Raw genomic sequence first — 23,470 nt, 5'->3', positions numbered from 1 at the left:
GTGGGATTTCACACAAGGTATAGCTGCACCTCTTTTCTATCAAGCATAGCAGGCAGTGATTAAAGTATGTAATTAAGATCAAAGAAAGTATTACAATCAAAAACCTATAAAGTTACTGGGAACACACATTTGTTGATGAACATTGCAGCTTTCTACTACTTTGTCAATCATTTGATGGGACATTGAATGGAGATTATGGTTTTGAAAAAACTGTCAAATGTAACGGTAATTATAAATCCTCATTGTTTCCACAGATGACACCACTAGTGATAGGGCATGTCCTAGAGCCATTAATGTTTTGCCCTAGATATAGAGCTTTGAAGCAAGCCATCCACTGTGTGCATAAAAACCTGCATGAAGTACAGATTATGTAATTGGTGACTTAATGTAAGATTTCACTGAAGATGTTGTTGGTGAGTTAGTGGCTGGGTAGGGCTCAATGAGTGGATATAAGAACAGGTAAGTGTGTGGCCAGGTGGATGGGCAACTATGTGACAGTGTTATGCCAAAATATTGTAGCCAACATTTTTAATTGCAGAAATATTGCATGCACTGTCTTCCCATTATTGCGGCACAAGGTAAATCTGGGTAAGTGACTTATCTTGGTAAGCCCCAAAATGAAGAAGACTCTTGTATGCCATTTACTTTTAGAAATCGTGGTAGTTGAGGTTACTGATTATTTTTTTTCATAGATTGTAATACATTTTATTCTTCAAAGTAAAGTAAAAAAACCTTGGACTGGTTCCCCAGTCGTTCTTATAGTTCTATTTTCTTACCTCACTTTCCTCCTACTCACAAGAGAAATGCATATATACGTCCAGGGTTCTTTAAACTAAATGTGGTCCTTTTATCCCTTCCTTATTTCTCATCCCTTCTTATTCTCCATGGTATCCCCCTATCAATCTACTTAAGGTGAAATGTTCCCTTTGAATGACAATACTAAATAAAAAAATCACAAATACCCAATGGTCACTATGTTTCAATTAATTATCGTTATCTATTTAGCTTCGAGTGTTCGACTACCATCCACCTTCCATAGTGTTCGTAGCCAAATTCCAGTGACAATATCACCTTTTCAAGGTGCAGAAAAAATTCCCCTGGTTCCTGCATTCAGGCTAAACCAGGTGTTAGTAGCAGTGATGTGAACTCTCCTTCTACAGCACCTTAGACTTCTTAAATATGGCCCAGGTACTTGCCTAAAACCACAGTTCTGCTATGGAACAGTGACAGTAACATGGTTTGTGTCCTTCTCACAACATCACATCCTTGGGCAAGCCCAGGTGGGTCAGCTGGAATGGGTCCATTGTTGAGAAACCTGTCTTCTATCCTCGCTGCTTCTAATACCAACCTTTCCTTTCCCTCACGTGTCAGTGTGCTCAATTATCTTTTCATTCTCCATCCATCCCGATACCTAGTGTTATGCTGTCCAGTGTGACTCAGGGCCTGATTCTAACTTTGGAGGACGGTGTTAAACCGTCCCAAAAGTGGCGGATATACCACCTACCGTATTACGAGTTCCATAGGATATAATGGACTCGTAATACGGTAGGTGGTATATCCGCCACTTTTGGGACGGTTTAACACCGTCCTCCAAAGTTAGAATCAGGCCCTCAGTGTCTTCCTTCAGTCCATTGCACTCTCCATCCTCCAAATCATCTCCTATTATGGGGCCATCATCTTTTCCCTCTGGCATCACCTGGGAAATTGCTAGAAATGTCACCTCAGTTCACTTTGCTGATTCCATTAGCCCTTATTCTGTGTTGTTCTCCTTTTCCTAATTGGTTTGTTGACATGTTGTGCATATCACATCCTTCCCTACACTAAAAACTATGATAACTAAGCAAACATTATTTTGCCTTTGCCTCTGACTTTGGAACCAGATACCAGAATCCCTAAGAATAATCTCAGTTCTCCTAAAGTTCTTTAAAAATCGATCTACACATCTTTCCAGGCTATTCCTGTCCTAGTCCTCCCACGTTAATTGTTCGGCCAAATTGCAATGATTATCATAGACATAAATGGTTATATGTATTGGAGCGGGTGTAAATGTATTCCTTGGCCAGGATGTGCATTGCGGATATGAGCGGTCCCTATATCATGGGTGAATAAGTGGATGTGGACTTACAAATAAGGAAAGGTATACTTATATTGGTTATCTAATGGTAAGCTAGTAATAGTAATGGTAATGGTAGTAATAGTGGATGTAATATTTTTGTAGGTCAGCATTTCAACCCCCATTTAGTGATGATTAGCCATAAGTATTTTACACAGTAATTTAATAAAAAGTTGACTTAGTAAATTGACTTGGATTTGGAAGTGAGTTGGTTAGAATGTGTTTGTTGAGCTACTAAGTATGTGACACTTGATTGTGAATGTGGTCAATATTCAGGTCCTCATGTTTTTGGCCATGAAAGAAGCCATTAGTCCTCCAAAATACATGTAGTTTGCTATGTGACCTTTGATGTCTTAGGTTGGCTCGAGCAGAGCACTCTAAAGGGAGATTAAAATTCTATTAAATTAGTTGGGGAGGTGGAACAATTTACGGTTTATTTTACAATATTAACGTTCCAACTACTCAAGTACTCGCGTTTTTCTAACAGTATGCATGTGTTTTGTATTCCCATTGTTGGGTACATTTCTGTCCCTGAGCAAACATTTTTTTCAGTGACTATCATTGTTTTTTAGTGATGTACTTATTTTTATAACCTGAATGTAGCAATAGCAACTCTGTAGCTAATTTTCAATCTTTTACTGCAAAAGCAAATATTTGACAGTGTATAGCTTTGCCTCCTCGCGACCAATCAGAAGGAAAATAGGACTTCTTCCAATGTAAATTTTGTTCTCAGAAGCAGAATTATGCCGTATATGATTAAGATTGGTCCAAGAAGGCTTGTGTATGAGGGTGGCACTTCTGGAGACTCACATGTACAATCTATGTTGAGTTTCAAAAGAGAATTGTTTTGAAATATTAGCACAAAGTCAGGGCTCAGTACATCAAAGCATCGAGAAACTTAAAAATAATAATCTTGAAAAATAAGTTCAGTGCTTATTAGGAGGAAATATACCTTCCTTCTTCATTCTTTTTTCTGGTGCCATGGATCCAGCATTGCAGTTGCGACATCACATAAAGCCTGTGGTAGGATAGAGAAGTATAATCCACCATTTTGGATTGACAGATTTGTGGTTAAGTGCCAAATATGATTGTGAAAATCTGAGTGCTGTCTTTAGGTACTCCCTAATCCATCTTCCTTGAAAAGTGCACTGCTTAATATCAGGTCTGCAGTTAAGCGCAACTCGAATCTACATTGAAAGGAATGACACCTATGCCTGCCCCCTCATGATTAAAGAAACATGATATTTGGACTCTTCAGCTTACTTACTCTATGACCATATCTGGAGAGGCTCACTGACAAAGTTTAAACACTAAGCAAGGAAAAAAGTGATATGCACCTTTCCCTCCTAACATATAATATTTTTAGTCAAGCATGTACAACATAAACAGAGTTCATGAATTCATAATATGTTAATCTATTTATAACATTAAAGCAGAGGGGGCGTGGCCGGGATGTCAAAATGGAGGTCGCACTTTAGAAGTCCTCCTGACCCCTCCATCATCCGTCGACCTTAACAGCCCAGATCTACAATATAAGGTGACCCACTGAGGTCCGGGAGGTGCCATTGGTGACAGAAACGCCATCCTTGAGACTGGGACAACGCTCGCCCTGATGTGCTGGTGACAAGAAAATGGTGGCCGTGACGAGACACTCCGGCTGAGGCCACACCTACCTGAGCGGTAGGTGCAGACCCTTGTCTGGAGCCCTGCTCTGCAAGTCCCGAGTTCTGGACCCCCACACTTGAGGAGCTGAGGGGTGTGCCATCCTCCCTGCGGCCCGTCAGAGACTCCCAGTGCAGGGCGGGACTGAGGTTCTGGCTCCCGCTCCCCAGAGGTGTGGGCTCCTTCCCTGGCCTGGGCTGGCAACTGCGGTGGACCCGGGAACAGCACCACCCAACGCATGCCTGGGGTCCCGGATCACCACTGCCTTGAGTCTCAGAAGGGGAGGCAAGACTCAGTAGGGCAAGTCCATCAGTTTTCTGGTGCCCCAGCGCCATTACCAACAGACTGCCGTCCCGGGGCGTGTGGGGGTTCTGAGTTGATCGGTCATAACTGGGCATACTTGTGGACTGATGGGCTTGGTCCGCCCTCGCGATCCATCCAGGAGCCCCTGAGTGGCTGGGTGGCCAACAGGAGCAAATAGAGTGGATGACGGAGCGTCTTTCCTTGACACTGCCCTTGGCAGACATTAGCTGTAGGGGTTTCTGCATCTGGTGGACCCCTCCTCCTCGGGACGCCGGGGGTCTGGACCGTCTCTGGGGTGCAAGAGGTCAACTATACCACTGTGTACAACAACCATGGGCAAGGACAAGGCAACCCACTCTTCTATGGCCAGTCATCACGTGAGGCACTTGAGAACAAAATTGGAGAAGTCAGAGTGGATGTTGCGCTGCTGCTCCAAGATCTCCGTAATGCCACAGCCTGCATCACAGAGGCTGAATCTTGCCTCTCTCAGGTTGAAGATGAGGTGAAAACCCTTAAAGTGACAACTCTTATGGCACGTACTTCTTAGCTGCATCATCGGGCCGAGGATGCGGAGAACCGCTCAAGTCTCAACAATATCTACATTATCGGCATCCCCGAAAATGGATGGTGGAATTCCTTGAGGACTGGGTCAGGTCATGGATGCCGGCAGCCCACCTACCTTAGTGGTTTGCCATTGAGAATGCCCCCAATGCACTGGTAGCAAGGCCTCCCCCTGGGGCTCTTCCCAGGCCAGTGATAGCGCGGTTCCTGAACTTTAGGGACAGAGACGCAGTCCTTCAGGATGCCTGACTGCAAACTGAGCTGCGATGTAAAGAGGCGAAGTTCCTCCTGTTCCCCAATTACACCCAGGAGGCCCAGCAACAGCGCAGGTCCTACTTGGAAGTCAAGCTGAAACTAAGGACAATGGAGGTGCCATATCTTCTCCTCCTTCCGGCCCGGCTTAGAGTAACCTACGATGGGAAAGCATGGCTCTTTGAGTCGCCATCCTCAGCCTCGACATGGCTCACTGAGGAACTGTTGCTGTCTCAATCAGGACATAACTCCCCAATGGAATCAGCCCGGGCTGCCACCCAGAAGACGAACCTAAGATGCAGAGGAAACGCCAGCGTTCTCGGAGATGAGGAGCATTGTGAAGGGTTGAATCGGCATCTCCAAGGATGGAGCACCCGGGCCAGCCGATGCCTATGGACCACACCGGCAGGGCTACTGAGATGGTAGCGATGACCCTACAGACTGGCATACCCTCTGACGACCCCAACCTCACTGCGCCAAACTCAAGCAGTGACAGTAACTTGTCCCAAAGCCCCCTCATTTAATACCAAACTCAATGTCTTTCACTGATGGAACTACTCTTTTATACTTGAAGATCTGGTGCTGATGAAAAGAATCCTGTAATATGGAAGGGTCACCCACAACCCAATAGCATATCTTATTTCCCTTTTCCCTATCCTATAGAGTCCACACACCTACGATTGACAGACATGATCAAAGGCTACACATGCCGAGCAAAGGCCCTATAGATTTGACACCAGGCGACGCAATGGTTCTGTTCGTGGATCCCCCATGGTGGTGGATCCCCTAACCTCTCACCCGAGATGATGTGCCAGTTTCCGATTTTGTCTTGGAACGTGAATGATCTTCTCGATAAAATTAGGTGTGCAGCTTTGCTCACCGCCATAACCCAGACGTAATGATACTCCAGGAGACAACTGGGGTGGGTACGATCTAATTTATCACGCTGGCCTTTCACAGGGGCTCTGTAGGGATAGCAATCTTGCTACGGCACTCCCTGCCAATAGTGGTCGACAAAGAGATTAAGTTGTTTCTACTGCCTTTAAACCAATAAAAAATTGTTTATGAAAAAAACATTAAAGCAGCGACTAGATGAACAAATGTTTCTCAGACACACTAAAAATATGTGAGTTGGGTCTTGTATATTGGTAGTAGGACATGGGAAGATGTAGATAACCTGATGTTCTGTTACTGTGACACTAGTCAGCTTAAGTGAATTCAAGTAAAGTTTGAAGAGACCGTTTTTTCTTAGTTTGCTGTCAACAAGCCTGGTTATGTTTCCAGTTGCAGATGAAGAAGGACTTGGTTAACCTAGTTTTTTCTGTATATCATTCCTTATATTGGGTAAGGAAGTGCAGTATAATATAAACGCTTTCTAAACAAGTAGTTAAGAACAAAAATTTACTTTGACCTCCTGATATAATTTGTGTTTTTATGAATACTAAGTGGTGCTGGGTGTTAGAGATTGGGGCCTGAGAGCTGCAATTGTTGCATCTAAGTTGAATTTATGCAGGTGTTTCCCAAGCTGTATCTTATACCTGGGATGTTGCAGGATATAATTCACATCTGTCCTCTGCAACTTGGTCATTTAGATTTTTTACTTTCCTTTTAATAAGGCTTGCAATGATATTGGTACAAGTTTATTCTAGGATCTTATACAGGTATTGTGTAGTTTATTTGTCTCCTCTTTGTTTATCCTTTTTCACTCCTTCACACATTCAATACTGTTCCTTCTTTTTCATCCTTAAAATTTTTGAGATGGCATCCTCAGTGTGGAAGCTCCTCCTCCAAATTTTATATTTATGGCTTAGCTTGATTTTTCTTTCCATGTTTTAAATGTCCCTGGTCCTGTTTTCATTTCCTGTTTTATTGCCAAGTTCTAAATTTGAAGGATGGTTGTTACAGCATTCTTTTTTTGTCAATCAATCTTAAATTGAGGGAATTAAGAGTGTGCGACAGCCCAGAATCTAGGAACCATGCTCCTCTTAATGGGCTTGTATGCTCAAACCGGTTAGGTTCAGACAGGGATTGTGAAATGTAATTGTTTATAACTGATGTAACAATGAAATTATTCGATCTTTCATAAACACCTAAAAACTGTATCGTTTGTTCATGAATTCTCAGGTAATTTGCCGAGTGAAATGATAGGGTCTCCTACAATTTCTCTTACATTTAGTTTGATTAAACATTTCTGATGTTGCAGGAGAAAAGTCATTTGAAAAGTTAAATATAACAAACCATATAACGAATTATGTAGCAAAATTGCAATTAATAAATATTGTAGAACATTGTATATATTTTTTTTATTCAAAAAGATTTATCCAACATAGGAAAGTCACATTTACATTTTTATGGTAACAAAATTAGTATCCAGAACAAAGGATTTAAAATGAGAAGAGAAATCGGAAGGAGAGAAAAAGAAAAAGTGAAAGCAATACTGAAATAATTTACATACAATATAAGAACTCTATAGAGAATGGCATAAGAGTGAGTTGTTCATCGATTATCTCTGTGCAGTAGTGTTTACACCCAGGAAGCCGTAGGTTAAAGGTTCACGTTCACTATTATGTTCTATGATAGACATTTTGAAGTACAGAGATTTATAGCCTTGCCGTGTGTAATCTAGCTAATATTATGGCTATGAGAACAGTGACATTATATTGTGACTGAACTAGTGGAGTGGACTCCATAAATATCAGAAGGGAGAAGAGGGATATCAAGTAGCTTGCTAATCTCCAAGTATGAACTTTAGTCCTATAGATATATATATGGGCCTTGTCAGTTGCCAGGCTAGAGCAGTAGAAAGAAGCAGAGTCTTTCTAGCAGCACCATCTGTACAATCCTTTAGGATTTTAGTATATATTGAACACATTTGTAACCTCCTCTATGGAGTGCCCTAGAGTTATCCCTTAGCCTGACCCTTTTTAACCTTTATGTGGCTCCCCTTGCAGAAGTGGTGCGCTCCTTCGGGTTCCAAGCACTGGCAAATGCTGAGGACATACAGATAATTGTGTCCATTTCCAATTATCCTATTTCGGTGGCAGAGAAGTTCAGTCAATGTATGACTAGTATCAGTAGGTGGATGAAGTACAGTGCCCTGAGAATGAACACAGATAAAACAGTGTTTGGCAGTCAAAAATCCATCTGGTCCAATATCTGGTGGCTGAAGGATTGCATACTCCTTCCCACTGCGGTCAAGTCAGCCAAAAACCTGGGTGTCATCTTTGATAACTCCTTGAGTTTTGACACTCAGATCAGCAGTGCCATCAGTTCCTGCTTACTCATTATTAGGAGCTTGAGGAAAATCCTTCCCTTCATTCCCCTATAACGTTGCCAATCTGTTATCATTACCCATGCCAACCCATGATTAAAAACTGGAATTCCTTAAATCTCAAAATTAAGAACTCTTGCCTTCAAAAGCTCAAATCGCCCAGAATGCAGCAGCCCGTTTAGTCCTCAACATCCTCAGACACATGTCGTCAGTGATGAGATTTGTCCCTCCACTGCCTCACCATTAAAAAAAAGGATCACTTTTAAAGCTCTCTGTATGATGTTCTTAGCCCTGAATCAGAAAGGGCCCAGTAAACTCAACTGACTTTTTTGCTTGTACATTCCTAGCAGGCCTCTCAGTTCATCTTTTTTACAAAAAAGCAATAATTCACAGATTTCGGAAAGTCAGATGGGGCGGTCACACCATCTTGGTGACCACTGCCAAACTTTGGAACACCCTTCCCGCCCAGATAACTGGTCTCAGCTCCCTTTCTGTTTTTGAAAAACATTTGAAGACATGACTTTTTCCTCTTAATCCCCTTAGTTATCCTAGCAACTGCTGTAAACTGCTACACACTGCCTCTCAATGCACTTTGACACCTTCGAGTTTAGTGCGTTCTAAAAATTCTATTAACACAACATAGTGGTGAGCTAGAGTTTGGCGGTTGGATGCTCCATCACATCTGTGACAGATATCCCAACTGTGGCACTTGTAAGAAGATGGACGGGATATCTGTCACATTTATGACAGACTAACCCCTCAGCAAATCTCAAAACCAGGCTGTTAGTTGCACTGTTAAACGATATCTCATCTTTAGATACTGGCTCTCCAAGCCTCTCAGCATCTCTCAGCTCTGGGATGCAAGTTATAGATCTGTCCAACATGTAATTGCTGATAAAATCTATGTATTAATCCTTTGTGATTAGTGGTGGCAAATTGATCTATAAACGTGATCTTTGTCACATAACTGCAGGTACTTAAAGTACCCAGAGTTGTTAAGTAATGAAGCTAGAGTGAACAAAGAATGAAAGGTGTGGCTGTCTGTCATAAAGCTGTCCTAAACCTAGTAGCTCTGTGTGTGACCATGTCTGTACAAATGAGTTATGAGAGAATCTTCGTGAGGACGAGCTGTGCCAGAGAGAAGTATAATAGGTCCAATTAGTGACCAGGCATGCATTAACAGAGTGCTTTTAAGTTGTTTTTTTTTAAAGTATGATGCTTCTAAAAACATACAGGCATATTTTAAATCTGCATATAAATCGCAGAGGGACCGTGGAGCTTTTGAAACCCTCACTGCACATGAGAGCCTTGATGTGAAACATGGGCAGCAATAAAATTTGATATATTGGCCAGTTGTAATTTTGCAGAGGGAGCTGTAATTGTGTAGTGTCCTGTAGGGCTTCCTATGTTGCCAAACAAACAAGACTATGATGGTTCTACTTTATGAAAAAAGATATAGGCACCAGAAGGACAATGACATGGAATAAAACCAAAAATGGTTATATTGTCATTTTAATGACACTGCACCATTCCAGGATCCCTAGCAGGAGTCTGTTCCATTTAAGTATGCTTGAGGTTGTACACCTCCACTGTGCTTCATAAGTAAGCTGGGGCATTTCATCAACTATGTTAATAGTTTGACATCATAGCATAAATTTACTTATTTACTAAGTACCTGGAGAGAGTCCCAAACCGTATGGCCTCCTTTTTAATAACTGGTAAATGGCAGACAGGGATATCAATTGCTTTTGACAATACCATCTGTGTAGACTGCCAGCATAGAGCTCACACAAATGAAAATGAATGGAGGAATATTTGGTGAGTATCTTAGATATTTCAGATATGGTTTGACATAATACAAAAAATTGTGGGCACCCTTGATGGGTACTTCAAATTAGCGGGAAGCTGCTAGACATTATGCCAGACAAATTTGGCTGTAAACCAATCTACAGTTCTTTGATTTGGTTACACATCATAGGTCCAAAGCCATAATGATTAAGGCCTGTGATAGGGATGACTAGGAGACCCTGGTATAGAAATGGCTAGGAGACGCTGTTGAATGTCTTTTTGATGTGGAGTGCCCTGGGTTGATACCGAGTAGTAATGTAGCCATGTTATTGTGGTGTGCTGGTATCCCGCTGGGGTACAAAGCCAGGTTACATTTGGTCTACCAACTGTTCACACCATTGGAAGGACTTGTGAGCTACATTTGTGGTTGATATTTTGATGCCATAGTTAATCAGTGAGCCAGGACAATATGAGCCACAATTTAAGTAATCCTTGTCTTTTTTATAGAGTGCCACTATGTAGGTTTCCTGCCAAGAGAAATTAACTACATGCCTATTAATAAATTTAAAAAAACACAACAAGAGGAGAATGAGATTTGAAAAGAAGACTGCTTCATAAAAATCCACAGCAATCAGGGGAGGTGGCTATGCCGGAGGGCAGTCTAATTATCTTTCTTTGATTCTTGTTTTTTGTACGAGTTTCCAGTATGCAACACTGTGATACTGTTTTTTATATCATTTTGATTATGGATTTGGCTATTCCCCAAATATGGAGATGGTAAGTTCTTTATCTCCTATTACAGAACCCTATGCATCTCGGATAGCAATAATGTGATTCTTCACTGACCATTCTTTGAGTTTTAGGACCAAAATGACTTCCATGTTCTCATTATTATCAAAGTGTTTCAAATGATTTTGGTGAAAGCTACACACAGCCCAGTCCCATAGTTTTCATTCAGTAACATTTTAGTATACGTTAGCCAACTCATTACAAACTGTTGCATGGCCAGATCAGCATGGTTAAGTATAGACCATGCAAGCTCTCTTTCTCTCATTATTAGGGATGCTCTTAGCTAACCATTAATAGATCTATCCTTTTTATACCTATTACTGGGGAATAGTTAGGTCACCCTCCTATTGTGACATTAAGGAAATCCCATACAGTAATAAGAGAAGCAGAGTGCTCATTAATTGTGTTGAAATCTAGAATAACATTTGTCATATGATGTTGTTAAGTGTGATCTCTTAGACGATTTCTGGCATAGGTCCATCATCTGTAAGTTGGGAGTGATTCAGTGCAACTCCCTGAGGCATGTCACACTAATGGATAGTGATCAGATTCCACCTTTGGATGTAACTGATATATGTATATGGAATGAGACTTTGGGATGCCAGGATCACATCTGTCCTTGAATACGACTTATGTTGCAGAAAATTAAAAAATAATTTTGTAAACATTTTTAAAGGAAAAGTGAAACGGGAGGGTGAGAAGGAAGGGAAAAAAACACTTTCAATGATAGAAATAAGATCAATATTTTATAATGTTGGATATATATTTATGTTACTCTGAAATTAGTATGCCATTACTTTTTGCCATACTATTAATTGCAGTTTGGTTAATACTCTTCGTGTTACTCTGCTTGTGCCAAGTAGTTATAAATCACAGTAAAGCGCTTTATAAATTGAACCGTTCTCATTTTTGATCAGCTGAGAATCGAGTTGCAGCTGTGCCAATGCTTAATAGAAGTAGACCAAAGAATACAGATGCAATCTATACTTTACCTTTCTTCCTCTTTCATTAGGTCATGAGGCATCCTGATCATGTGTCATCTTCTGTGTACCTTTGGGCACATCATGAGAAGATTGTGGTCATTGACCAGTCTGTTGCCTTTGTGGGTGGAATTGATCTTGCGTATGGCAGATGGGATGATGATGAGCATCGGCTAACAGATGTTGGCAGTGTTAAGCGAATATTAGCAACACAAGCCATGTCAGCATTGAACAGTGCGGTAAGACATTTCTTTTGTTCATGTCTCCCTTACTTATGTGAATAGAGAGGCTCTGCTATTGACTAAAAGACCTCTCTCTAGCATAAACAAGAATGCAGAAGACTTGGGTCCCGGACTCAATGTGGCACTTGATTCAAGCTAGCGTGGCCAAAGGAGGGTAAACCAATCCCAGGAAGCTTGTTTCTGGTCTAGGGTGGACCTGGCAGTTTGGGCTGGACTGTTTCCATGGGGAGCAGGGTCAAGACTTATTTTCATATGACTGGGTATAAACTAGGGTGGCATGGTGGGCAAAGAACCCTGGATTTTGAGTGGCCCGAGCGATTGCCAGTAGCTGAGATTAATTCAAGCATTCCATCCATCACCTTGTTGTTTTTGCATTTACAGTACCTTTCTTCCTACTAACACGCAGTATCCCCACAGTTCACATCTTAGTTATGTGCAGTATTACATGTGGACATATGCCTTATTTGCATTCCAACTATTTTCTCAATCTGTATATTCTTCTATGGGTTCCTGATTAACTTGGCCAAAAACGCCTACTTATTTTAGTATGCTTTACCGATGTGGCATGTGTCCTCCCAAGTAATAGCCCCCAATTTGAAAAGAGTAGACTTTGCAAACCAGCAAAATTGGTGTATGGTTCCCATCTTATTATATACCAGTGTGACCAATTTTATCTGCACTACACATGCTCATGGGCACGCGTACTTGCATAAGGCCATTTACCCTTTTGTTTCTCCATCAGGGAGACAAAGTCATAGCTGTGCTTATGATCTGTCTCAGTCATTTACTCTATACATTTCGTATCTTTGTATTTGTTTAATTCTACACAAAAGGACCTTTATATCAAAAGAGATGAGGGTCGACCTTTATTTTAGATAGCTATGTAACTGGCATTAATGTCATTTAAAGAGGACAGGTGCATTTCAGTAGAAGTTTCAATGCCAAAATATTTTTACTATGTCAGCTACATTTATGCATTTTCATAGACATCATGGGGACACAATTTGGTAGTGTTGCTGCATTGATATTAGCAATTTACTCTACTTATTCATGATAATGGGAGCATGACAAAATTATATGTAAAAGCCTAAAATGGGCATTTTCTAAAGCTTCCACAAGCATTCAAAGTCAGAAGGTCTATCCTACCCACATACTCTGTAATTTAATCTGGGAATCCTCCTATCCAGTCCAATCTAGTCCCCATTCAAACCACTTCTGATCTGCAATAAAATCCATTATCTGATGTTATGATAACCACGTAACATCCCCTCTAATCCTCCTTGACATCTCAACAGCTTTGATGTCAGGGCTCAGCCCTCTCCTGGCCAGCAATAGCCTGTAAGCTACTTGCCCAAGTAACTGGTATCCCTGCCCTTATCTCTTCCTATCCCTTATTAGGCTCTAAGCTAATTTCCTTGCTATTCCTCCAACATGTACATGGTCCTGTGATAAGATTCAACTTCCTGACAATCTCCAAGTATGACTACTTCCTTTGCATTTTCTTATTTACATTTTCCTCATAGTTCCTCGTTCTCCAAATGCTTCTATCTAGTTCCCTCTTGCGCCTTATTCATTCTCCTAGATCATCACTCACCCACTATTTTCATGCCCTACAACCAGTTTGTTCAGTAGGACACCGTTTGGTCCCATGGAACTACACACATCATTCAGCCTCCTGCTAGGCCCCTAGACTTTTTTCACCCGCTGCCTTCCAGTCAGTGTTTGTCACTTGTGCTGAAATTCTTTTTTTTGTCCCTAGTACTGAAAATGGGCTTTGGATGTGATGCATATAATTAGTGTTATCTTTATTATTATTTAGAGCTACCGGAATTATGCTTTTCTGTTTGTGTGGTGGTTTCTGCATAGTTATGAAGTTGCCACATTTGACACGTAATCCATCATCTGCTGTGTAATCTGCATATTTGTAACAAAAAATTGTTTCTATCCTAATCGGTTCAAAAGTTAGCAAAACAGGGGTGACGTTTTCCAGTCTATAGGAGGTCCATTCAAAGAGGTTGACTGTATTCTTTCGGTCATTTACAGCTGAATTTTGTTGTGAAACTGGTGCTAATGAGGTGAAATCTTTGCCTTGACAGGGTTGCAATGTGTAAAATGAACAAAATAATTTAGCAATACCATTAAAAAAATATGCTGCATGCCACCACATAATTTGCATGTTCTTGCCACATAATTTCATTAACCATACAGCATAATTCCCCTGCTGCATAATTTCAGTGGCCCTGTGGCTGGAGTCATCCATCAGTAGCTGGTCAGAAGGGACATTGAGTATAGAGCTAATTCTCATGTGATTTGAGTGGGAGAGTGCATCCCACACTTAACCATGCCAAGACAATAGAAAGCAGGTCACTTGAATGTTGTAGCATTGCTGGCTGAGAATCCAAATCACTTCTCTAGCACATTGAGAAATATGAAGAAGCTGCAAGTGAATTTGATAGGATATGGGGAGTAGACATTGGAGATCTCATCTAGTCTTTCTTTTCTGGCTGGAATAGGATCCCTCTGTGAAAGAACGTTGCCACTAAGGAGATATAACTTTAGAGCTTTTGTCAACATAAGGAGAGTGTGCTAAGAGTTGATAGTGGTCGCTAGATACAAAAGAAGTAATTTAGCATTAACAGTAGCGCCCTTGGGAACACACATAAAGATCTTGGTAACTCTCTATGGTGTATGGTTCTGGTGAAAAATACTTCAGTGGAAGACACTCTACACCTAGGGCCTGATTCTAACTTTGGAGGACGGTGTTAAACCGTCCCAAAAGTGGCGGATATACCACCTACCGTATTACGAGTTCCATAGGATATAATGGACTCGTAATACGGTAGGTGGTATATCCGCCACTTTTGGGACGGTTTAACACCGTCCTCCAAAGTTAGAATCAGGCCCCTAGCCTGTGGTAGACACAGAAACCTCCAAAGAAATGCATCTAAAATATACCAATATATTTATGGAAACTGGAGAAAGAAGACATGCTTTGGAAAGAGATTGGCTCAAGTAATGAAGGAGAAAATGTATCTTTTCAGACTTTGCTGGTTGTATGTATCTGATGATAAAATTGATTTTTGGTATGGACAACTCCATCATTAATTTGAGGCAAATAATAAAGCCTGTACATGACTGGAAGTGGTATACTTTTAGTGACAATTGTGATTTTCACACATTAACCACAGCTGTATATTGTGCAAACGTTTATAAACTTTTGGTGCAACAGTGAATTCTTACCCAAGATTGCAAATGTACCACTATTTAATGCAACAGAAACATAAAAGAAAAATTATTTCCTCAGGGGAAAAGTGGAGATTTGGAAAACTGCTTCCATTTCATTAGTTTTATCTGCCTACCAGCCATAAATATTCAAACCGACTTAAAAAAGTTAAATAAAGCAAACGTTTAATGGATTATTTGAAAAGTGAATAAACAGATTATTTTTTAATGTGAAAGTTATTACTTATCTATCACGGAAGAACTAAGAATAATCTACCTTGTCCAGCACATTTAATAAATGTAAGTGCAAAATGTTTAGTAAAACGTAAAAGGTATTAGTTTGTGAGGGAAAGATAGTGAAGTGTGATGTTCAGAAGTCACAAATGTGGCTTATAACCCCTACTTCTTCCCCATAATTGTGCAAAGATGCAGATTAATTTGCATTTTATGCCCAGTCAGGAGCAGGCTCGAAACTGCAGCACGTGCTTTCTGTAATTGATAACATCATAGGGTAATTGATTGACCCATACTGTAAGTGCAAATGGAAAGCCAACTCTTTCTCATGGGCCTCAGTAGTATAGCTCCCTGTAGAAGCTTTTCAAAATGTGGGGGTATAGGATGCAAACCTACACACCAAGGTAATTGAACAAAATATATCCCCTGAAAAAAGCCAACATTTCTGTGACCGTTGTTAACTGAGGGTCATGAAATAATCTAGAAATTTGTGGCAAATCACAGCACATAGAATATACATCATACCGTAAATTTATGCATGCTTCTGAATTCAAAGGGTAGTGAGATCCTGCTTCCACATAAATTACTAAATTAAGAAGGGAAGACTGACCTCATGTTCCTTGGCAACTCCTTGCCTCTGTCTTTCTTGTCATACTAAATGCCCTGCAGCATCTTATATCTGCACTGCCCTCAACTCTTATCAGGAACCTGCAGTAATTCTCTGACATATCCACATGGGCATCCATTTATAGTTAAAGCTTTTTGACCATAGGGAGTGCTAACATGCATAATCTGGAATGAAATGTCATGCAGAGGTCCTGTATACGATTACCATTCTTGTAAGAAGGCAGACCAATGTTTCATGCTTGTCCTGAAGGAAAATAATAAACTTTCTTCTCCAACACCAAGTTATTTTTAATGGTAACCAGTGTTCTTTCCACTTGTAGTCTGTACTCTGTAAAGTATTCACTTTGTTCACTGTATGTATGTACAAACAATTGTGGTAGAGAGGCAGATTTAAATTCTGGAGGTTGTAAAACATCCACTTTGATCCCATAACATCCTTATAAATCGACAGGAGTGACCATTTGCATCTAGATCCAATGTCCTTATTTCAGTTCTGTTTTCAAGCAGACTATTCCTCTCTTGCGAACTGAGGGTAACAGACCTCACCCTACGCCAAACCCAGTTGTTTCCCAGATAGCTAACAAAGTCTGTATTGGTGTACCTCCCACCAATGTTTTTGAAAGTGATCATGAGTTGCATGTTTAGAACTTTTCTAGTCAGATGAATAATTGGAGATATTCTGCATTGATTATTCAACCAAGGTAAAATATGTTAGAGATAACCTTAAAATACAATCAGAATAGTGCTCAAGTTTTAAAAAGTAATGCGAAATGATCTGTCTTTACATTTTTAGTTTTCTTCAGCATCTATGCAAGCTTTGAATTTGGAAATTAAAGAGGAGCCTAGAACTAAAAGTTTAAAGCAGAATGGTACCGAGGATGTAGTGGATTTGTCGAAAATGAGAGGAATAGGAAAATCCAAAAAGTTTGCAAAATTCAGCCTCTACAAGCAACTCCACAAGCGCAACATGCAGAATGCGGACAGTGTCAGCAGTCTTGACAGTGACTCACGTAAGTATCACTTACCTTCTTAACTCAAACGTGGATATGTGTATTGTAATTATTCGTTAGAACAAGGGCAAATCATTCTTTGGTCCTTGGAGCTCTACATCAGCAAAAAAAATGACAAAGCTCTTTGTTTGAGGAGAGTCATGTGAAAGGTACATTCCTTAAAAGCTGTGGAGAAGGGGTTGAAAAGAGGGGATTATAATTCTGATAAAAACCTAGGGACTTTGCAAAGACCACCAACAAAACTGTGAGTACGGAAACGCTCCCTCTCTCTAGACCTACAATCTTTGATGATCAAGGCGTCTCATACTGTGAGGAAATGCTGTGAAGCCTACGACTCAAACTGATGCAAATCGATTGAGATGACCCTTATAAACTCCAGTTTTGAGAGAACACTGGTATAACAGCACTTTTTCATGATAGAATTGTTTACTCAGGAGCCGTCCCAAGTGCCCCACGAGTACACTGAATAATGAAGGAGATGAAAGGACCCCTTTTTGGCAATAATGACCCAGAGTAATTTAGGGTATTCAGGTGACTCATATAAGGTAGACACTTGAAAGTGGTTAGACAGATTGGTGATTAGCCTATAGGCCTGAAAGAATTCAGGCAAGAAATAGCTCCTTAATAGACCTATAGCCTGCAGTAGCGGGCTGTACCGACCATTAAAAATCCCCTCAAGCATTAAAGTCCTGATCCGAAGGCGAGGCCCTTTAACATGGGAGCAGGACTATAATGCTGGTATAGCCTATGAACAGAGGGGTATAAGGCTATTAGAACAATCCACCACTAGAGGGCAGAATGTTCTAATAAATTAAACAAAGGCCTCACGGAGCCTGAAGGAATTGAAATCCTCTCGGGCTCCATGAGGCCTTTGTTCACAGCAACAGCTGTGAACAGCAACATTGGAATGTGGCAGCTCTGGCCTTTTACCGGCCATTAGAAGCCTGCAGCACTCCACTGTTTTCAGTGGAGCTACCAGCATTCCAATCTTCTAATAGTCACTGGAGGAGCTTGAAATTGAGGCAAAGTTAGAAACTTGAAACTGAGAAGACTGTAGCCATACAGGAAAGAAAAACTGCCTATAGGCCAGTAAGACAAATGCAAGTTTCAACCTCTTCACAGCACTCATGGTGTCAGTTTGCACCAGGAAAACAGTGAGAAAGAATCAGCAGAATTCAAAGGGAGGCTTATTTTACATAACTGCTAAATTGGACCAGTAGATAGTTAAACTGCATGTTTTGCTGTAAAAAAGAAGCACATATCTTTTTATTTTGAGGATAAAAAAAAGGAGAAGTCTGTAGAGCGAATGTCTCCCTGAGCATAAATATTGCCATTCTCAAATTAAAATAACTTACTGGTCACTCACATAGTCTATTTTGACACATTTAATAATTTCTTTCTATTTTAGATTATGTGAACAGTGACCTATCTCCTTAAAAATCCAGAATTCTTAGTTTCTGAAAATTATGTATTAATGTTGAAGCTAAGGTGAAAACTGTATATTTGTTGTAGGCTTTTAATTGAGTTTTGGATCATTTATGCGAGTCATTTTGGAACATGCTACTCTTCCAGTAAAATGAGGAGTCATGGCTGTGTTCAATGCATGGTGTACAACCAGGTGTACTCTAAAAACTGAATAGTGTGTGGGAAGAAATGATAATAAAGACCCCCCTATATGACAAACAACAGACTATTCTATAAACATCTGTCAGTTAATGACAATGCAATTACATTTTCCACAAAAAACACTAAACATAAGAAAAGAGTATATTTACCCTTCTCTATCTTTGTTATTATGTATTACAATTTATTTAGAACAAAATGCTATGGTTAATGCAAAGGGAACTGCAAAAATGTAACATTGTTGGTTGAAAAATTAATTCATACCCATCTTCACTCCTATAATACACAGTGGAAATGTGCATGGGCAAAACTGAGTACACCGTATCCCTCACAAACACAAGATAAAGCTTTTGACACTGGACATGTGGCCTTATAGTTAGATAGGAATCCTGCTTCTTTGCCATATCTTTTAGTTTCTTGCTCTTCCTTTGATAATGCCTTCTGGAGACCATCAGATTTAGGGCCATATAAACAAAACATTTTTGCGGTCAAAAACATCCCAATCGGGCCATTCCTAACTGCAAAGATACTTTTAAATATGTACAAAACATAAATTGCGATTCCATAACAGTTTACTGAATCACAATGTTTTGGTGTTCAGGCAAAGGGCTTGTTTAGAGAGTCCATTCCAAATACCAAATCTGAATAGGATGTATTAATGTTTTGCAACCAAATTACAGTTGCAAAACATTCATTGGACTCCTTGAAGGAGATGGTAATCCATTCACAAATGGTTAGGGATCCTCAACGGAGCCCTCCCCTTTGAGAATGGGAAACAAATATTATTTAGAGTAGGTAGTGATCCTATGGACCACTGCCTACTCATAAAAAATGAAACTTAAAAGTTTCGTTTTTTTCCTTTTTAATGCATCGCGTTTTCCTTTAATTGTATTGTATTGTATTGTATTGAGCAGTTCTAAAGCGCATTCCGGCCCTCGGGCATCGAAGCGCTGACTGAGAGAGGCAGTTAAGAGCTAACCAAGGACGCTCCCAAACTTATTGGGAAAACAGCCAAGTTTTGACCAGTTTCCTGAAAGTTAGATGATTATGTTCTTGCCTTATGCTTAATGGAAGAGAATTCCAAATTTTTGCTGCAACGATGGTAAAAGCTCTGTCTCCCCATTTCACTTTTCTAGTTCGCGCTATTTGGATTTGATAGGCACAGGCTGAACGCAACACGCGATTAGGCCTATGCCATTTCAGCTTAGTGGTTAGCATTGCAGGCCCAATCCCATGGGCCGCTTTGTGAGTGATGCAGAGAGCCTTAAAAGAAAGCCGATGGATAATTGGTAGCCAGTGTAGATCTTTAAGGCCCCTCTTGACAGAGGCCCCCCGGGGTAATTTTAACAACAGCCTGGCAGCCGTGTTCTGCATCAACTGAAGCCTATTCAAAGCGTCTTTATTCAAATTTAATAAAAGCGCATTCCCATAATCCAATCTGGAAATGACAAGGGCCAAAACGACAGTGATTCTGCTAGTCTGAGGAATAAAGGGGAGGATTTTTCTTAATTTCTTCATTGTCCACACACAGGACTTAATTATCTGATTAACCTGAGGTTTAAACGACAATTGTTCATCGAATACTACTCCTAAATTCCTTGAGTGGGACCGCGGGACAGGAAGTGACCCACATTCTTCCGGCCACCAACTAGAGGTCCAATGCACCTTGTCAATTCCGAAACACAAAATCTCGGTTTTATCGCAGTTGAGTTTCAACCAGTTGGACTTCATCCAGTGACTGAGTGCCACCATACAGGCATTGAAGCGAGTAGCCACTACCTCAAGATCATTATCAATAGGGATGATAATCTGAGTATCATCAGCATAGGAGGTAGGAATGAAGCCAAAGGAACGAATCAGCTCAGCCAGTGGAGCCACATACACATTAAACAACGTCGGGCTCAGAGAAGAGCCCTGGGGGACCCCACACGGCAACAGATAGGGAAGAGACTTAAAATCGCCACAGCTAACTGTGGCCCATCTATCAGATAGAAAAGATCCAATCAGTTTAAGAGCCTGGTCTCTGATGCCTGTCTGATATAATCGGTCAAGCAAGATGTGAGGAGCAATAGTATCAAAAGCTGCCGACAAGTCCAATAACACCAGAAATGCCCCCTGCCCCTTATCCACCAATCTGCGTATGATATCAGATGATGCAATAAGAGCAGATTCAGTGCTGTGGGCTTTCCGGAAGCCGTGTTGCGAGTTATCCAAGCCCTTAGAACTAGACAGGAAGTCTACTAGTTCCTTATTTAGGTGTTTTTCCAGAATTTTAGCCGCGTAGGGAAGAAGGGCTATAGGACGTAAGTTTGTTAAGTCATCCGGTTTACCCGCTGCTTTCTTTTTCAGCGGAATAATAGTAGCTTCTTTCCAAGCCATTGGGTAGAGACCCGATACTAGCACTTCCTGAAAAATGGGAGCCAACTTGGAGACCACTAACTCTGGTACTAGTTGGAGAATGGTCGGGGGGCAGGGATCCATGGGGGAGCCCGATTTACATTCCCGGAGCAATTTGCACAGAGCCTCCGAGGTAGGCATCTTAAAATTAGATAAAACAAGTGGGTCATCCGATGACCCGTTGGTTGTCTCCTCGGGGTACGGATGAACCGTCAGTCGTGGAGATGTGCTGGTTAAAGTCTCCTCCCGCCTAAAACTGGAGTAAATATCTAGCACCTTACATTAAAAAAATTTGGCTACTTTGTTACAGAAATCTTGGGAGTTTTCGACTCTGGGTAGATCTGATGGAGTAGTAAGAATGTTGACCGTTTTAAATAGTTCTCTAGAGGAGTTAGCTGCTTCATTAATTTTACATGTATAGAAAGCCGATTTGGCTGCCAGACAGGCTTTTTTATAGTTGTAAAGTGCAAGCTTAAGATTTGCCCTCTCAACTTCACCCGGACTGAGTTTCCAGCAACGCTCTTTCTGCCTATATGTCCTCTGCAAAGATTTAAGGGTTTGGGAAAACCAAGGTTGATTAAATTTCTTCTTGGTGTGAGAAGAAAAGATTCTTACAGGTGCTAGCATGTCCATAGCTTGTTCAATCCCTAGATTCAATCTGGCAAGTGGAGACAGCCTGGACAGCTTAGGCTCATTCCAATTAAGTCGGAGTGCCCTAGTCAAAGGTTCAGGTTCAATTTTAAGGAAAATGGTCTGCATTAAAAATAAAAATAAAGTTTGCTTTATTTAAAAGCAATCACAGACATGGTATCTGCTGACCCCATGGGCCACCATCCCTGTGATGGCAGCAATTACGAAAGGGTCACAAATTGCGAACTACCTCAGTAATATTCATGAAGTAGGTCTATTTGCGACCCACTAGAAATCGTAAAAGAAACAAAAGAATTTCATACATTTGAAAACGCGATTTCCTAATTGTGATTCACAGGAAATTACATTTAGGAAATAGCTATTTCAAATCTTCATACATGTAGCCCTTAGATCTTTAGATGGGGATCCCATTTACAAGGTATTAACATTGCTCATGTGGTATTGCTTCATTAATTGCTGATTCATTTTGGAAAACATTCCTTTTTTTTCTTCAATTTGACTGAGTATAATACCCGTTTCTGAAGGTACTTAGGGCCAGATGTAGGAAGCATTTTGCATGGTGCAAACTGCGAAAATCGCAGTTTGCGCAATGCAAAATGCTCATCGCAATGCTCATTTGCAATTTGCAAGTCGGTACCGACTCGCAAATTGTGAATGCTACTCGCAAGTAGGAAGGGGTATCCCCTTCCTATTTGCAACTCGCATAACGATGCTAAATTGCTTTGTGACCGCGAATGCGGTCGCAAAGCAATTCGCAGTTACCACCAGTGTCACACTGGTGGTAACCCATTCGCAAAAGGGAAGGGGTCCTCAGGGGACCCCTTCCCCTTTGTGAATGTTGCCAAAAAGGTTTTTTCAAATGGTTTCATTATTTTTTTTATTTTGCAACTCGTTTTCCTTTAAGGAAAACGGGCTGCAAAATAAAAAAAAAACTGCTTTATTTAAAAAGCAGTCAAAGACATGGAGGTCTGCTGTCCTCAGCAGGCCACCATCCCTGTGAGTGCAGGGACTCGCTATTGGGTTGCAAAATCCGACCCTCCTCATTAATATTAATGAGGTGGGTCTTTGCGACCCTATAGCGAATTGCAGACGGTGTCTAAGACACCGTTCTGCATCCAATTTTGCGAATTGGAAATTGCGAGTCGCACCGATTCGCAATTTATGATTCGCAAAATCGGAACTTGCTGCATCTGGCCCTTAATCATTTAACAGAAATATGGTCCTACAATTGAGATTTACTTTGACACAGTTATACATTTTGTACATTTGTATAATTTATTGTTTTTTAATATTTGTTTTTCAAAAACAGGAATTTAATCTCTTTGCCTACTCTTGAAGTATATATTTGATAATGGTTGTTTCCTTCCTTGTACATAGACCCAAATTATTAGTTGGCTGAAAGTTTACTCTCTCAATAAATTATGAAAATAATGTATTCCTGAAGAATGTCGTGTGCAAGCGTAAGTGTTCCAACTAAATGTGCATCAGCAGCTTTTAAACTGTCTACTTTTAGCCAAGTTGGAAGGGTTTTATCCAAAGTCATTTCCTTATTTTTGTTTAGGACTATTTTTGTAGAACAGGGACCTTGCCATTAAGTATGGACTATTGTTGCAATTTCCATTGCGTATTAAGTAGATCAAGATAGTTATGATTGGATTATTTAACTAACAATGTTGAATATTCGTAGTTTTTGTTTTAAAAAATGTACTGATTTTTTCTAATTAAACTGTAATACATAAGGTGAA

General features: G+C 40.5%; 1 protein-coding gene across 2 annotated transcripts in view; it reads left to right on the top strand.

Moving 5' to 3' along the window:
- Window positions 1–23,470, top strand: part of PLD1 (phospholipase D1) — a 370,963-nt gene that overhangs the window by 254,179 nt on the left and 93,314 nt on the right. For both annotated transcript variants that reach the window (XM_069213037.1, XM_069213036.1), the window contains 2 exons: window positions 11,752–11,958; window positions 16,838–17,054. In XM_069213037.1, the coding sequence (XP_069069138.1) occupies window positions 11,752–11,958; window positions 16,838–17,054 (424 nt within the window). The remainder of the gene's footprint in view (window positions 1–11,751; window positions 11,959–16,837; window positions 17,055–23,470) is intronic.

The sequence above is a fragment of the Pleurodeles waltl genome, chromosome 11 (assembly GCF_031143425.1).
Source record: "Pleurodeles waltl isolate 20211129_DDA chromosome 11, aPleWal1.hap1.20221129, whole genome shotgun sequence".
Lineage (NCBI taxonomy): Eukaryota > Metazoa > Chordata > Amphibia > Caudata > Salamandridae > Pleurodeles > Pleurodeles waltl.
The sequence above is the reverse complement of the archived record's forward strand: the minus strand, read 5'-3'. Positions and strand labels throughout refer to the sequence as shown.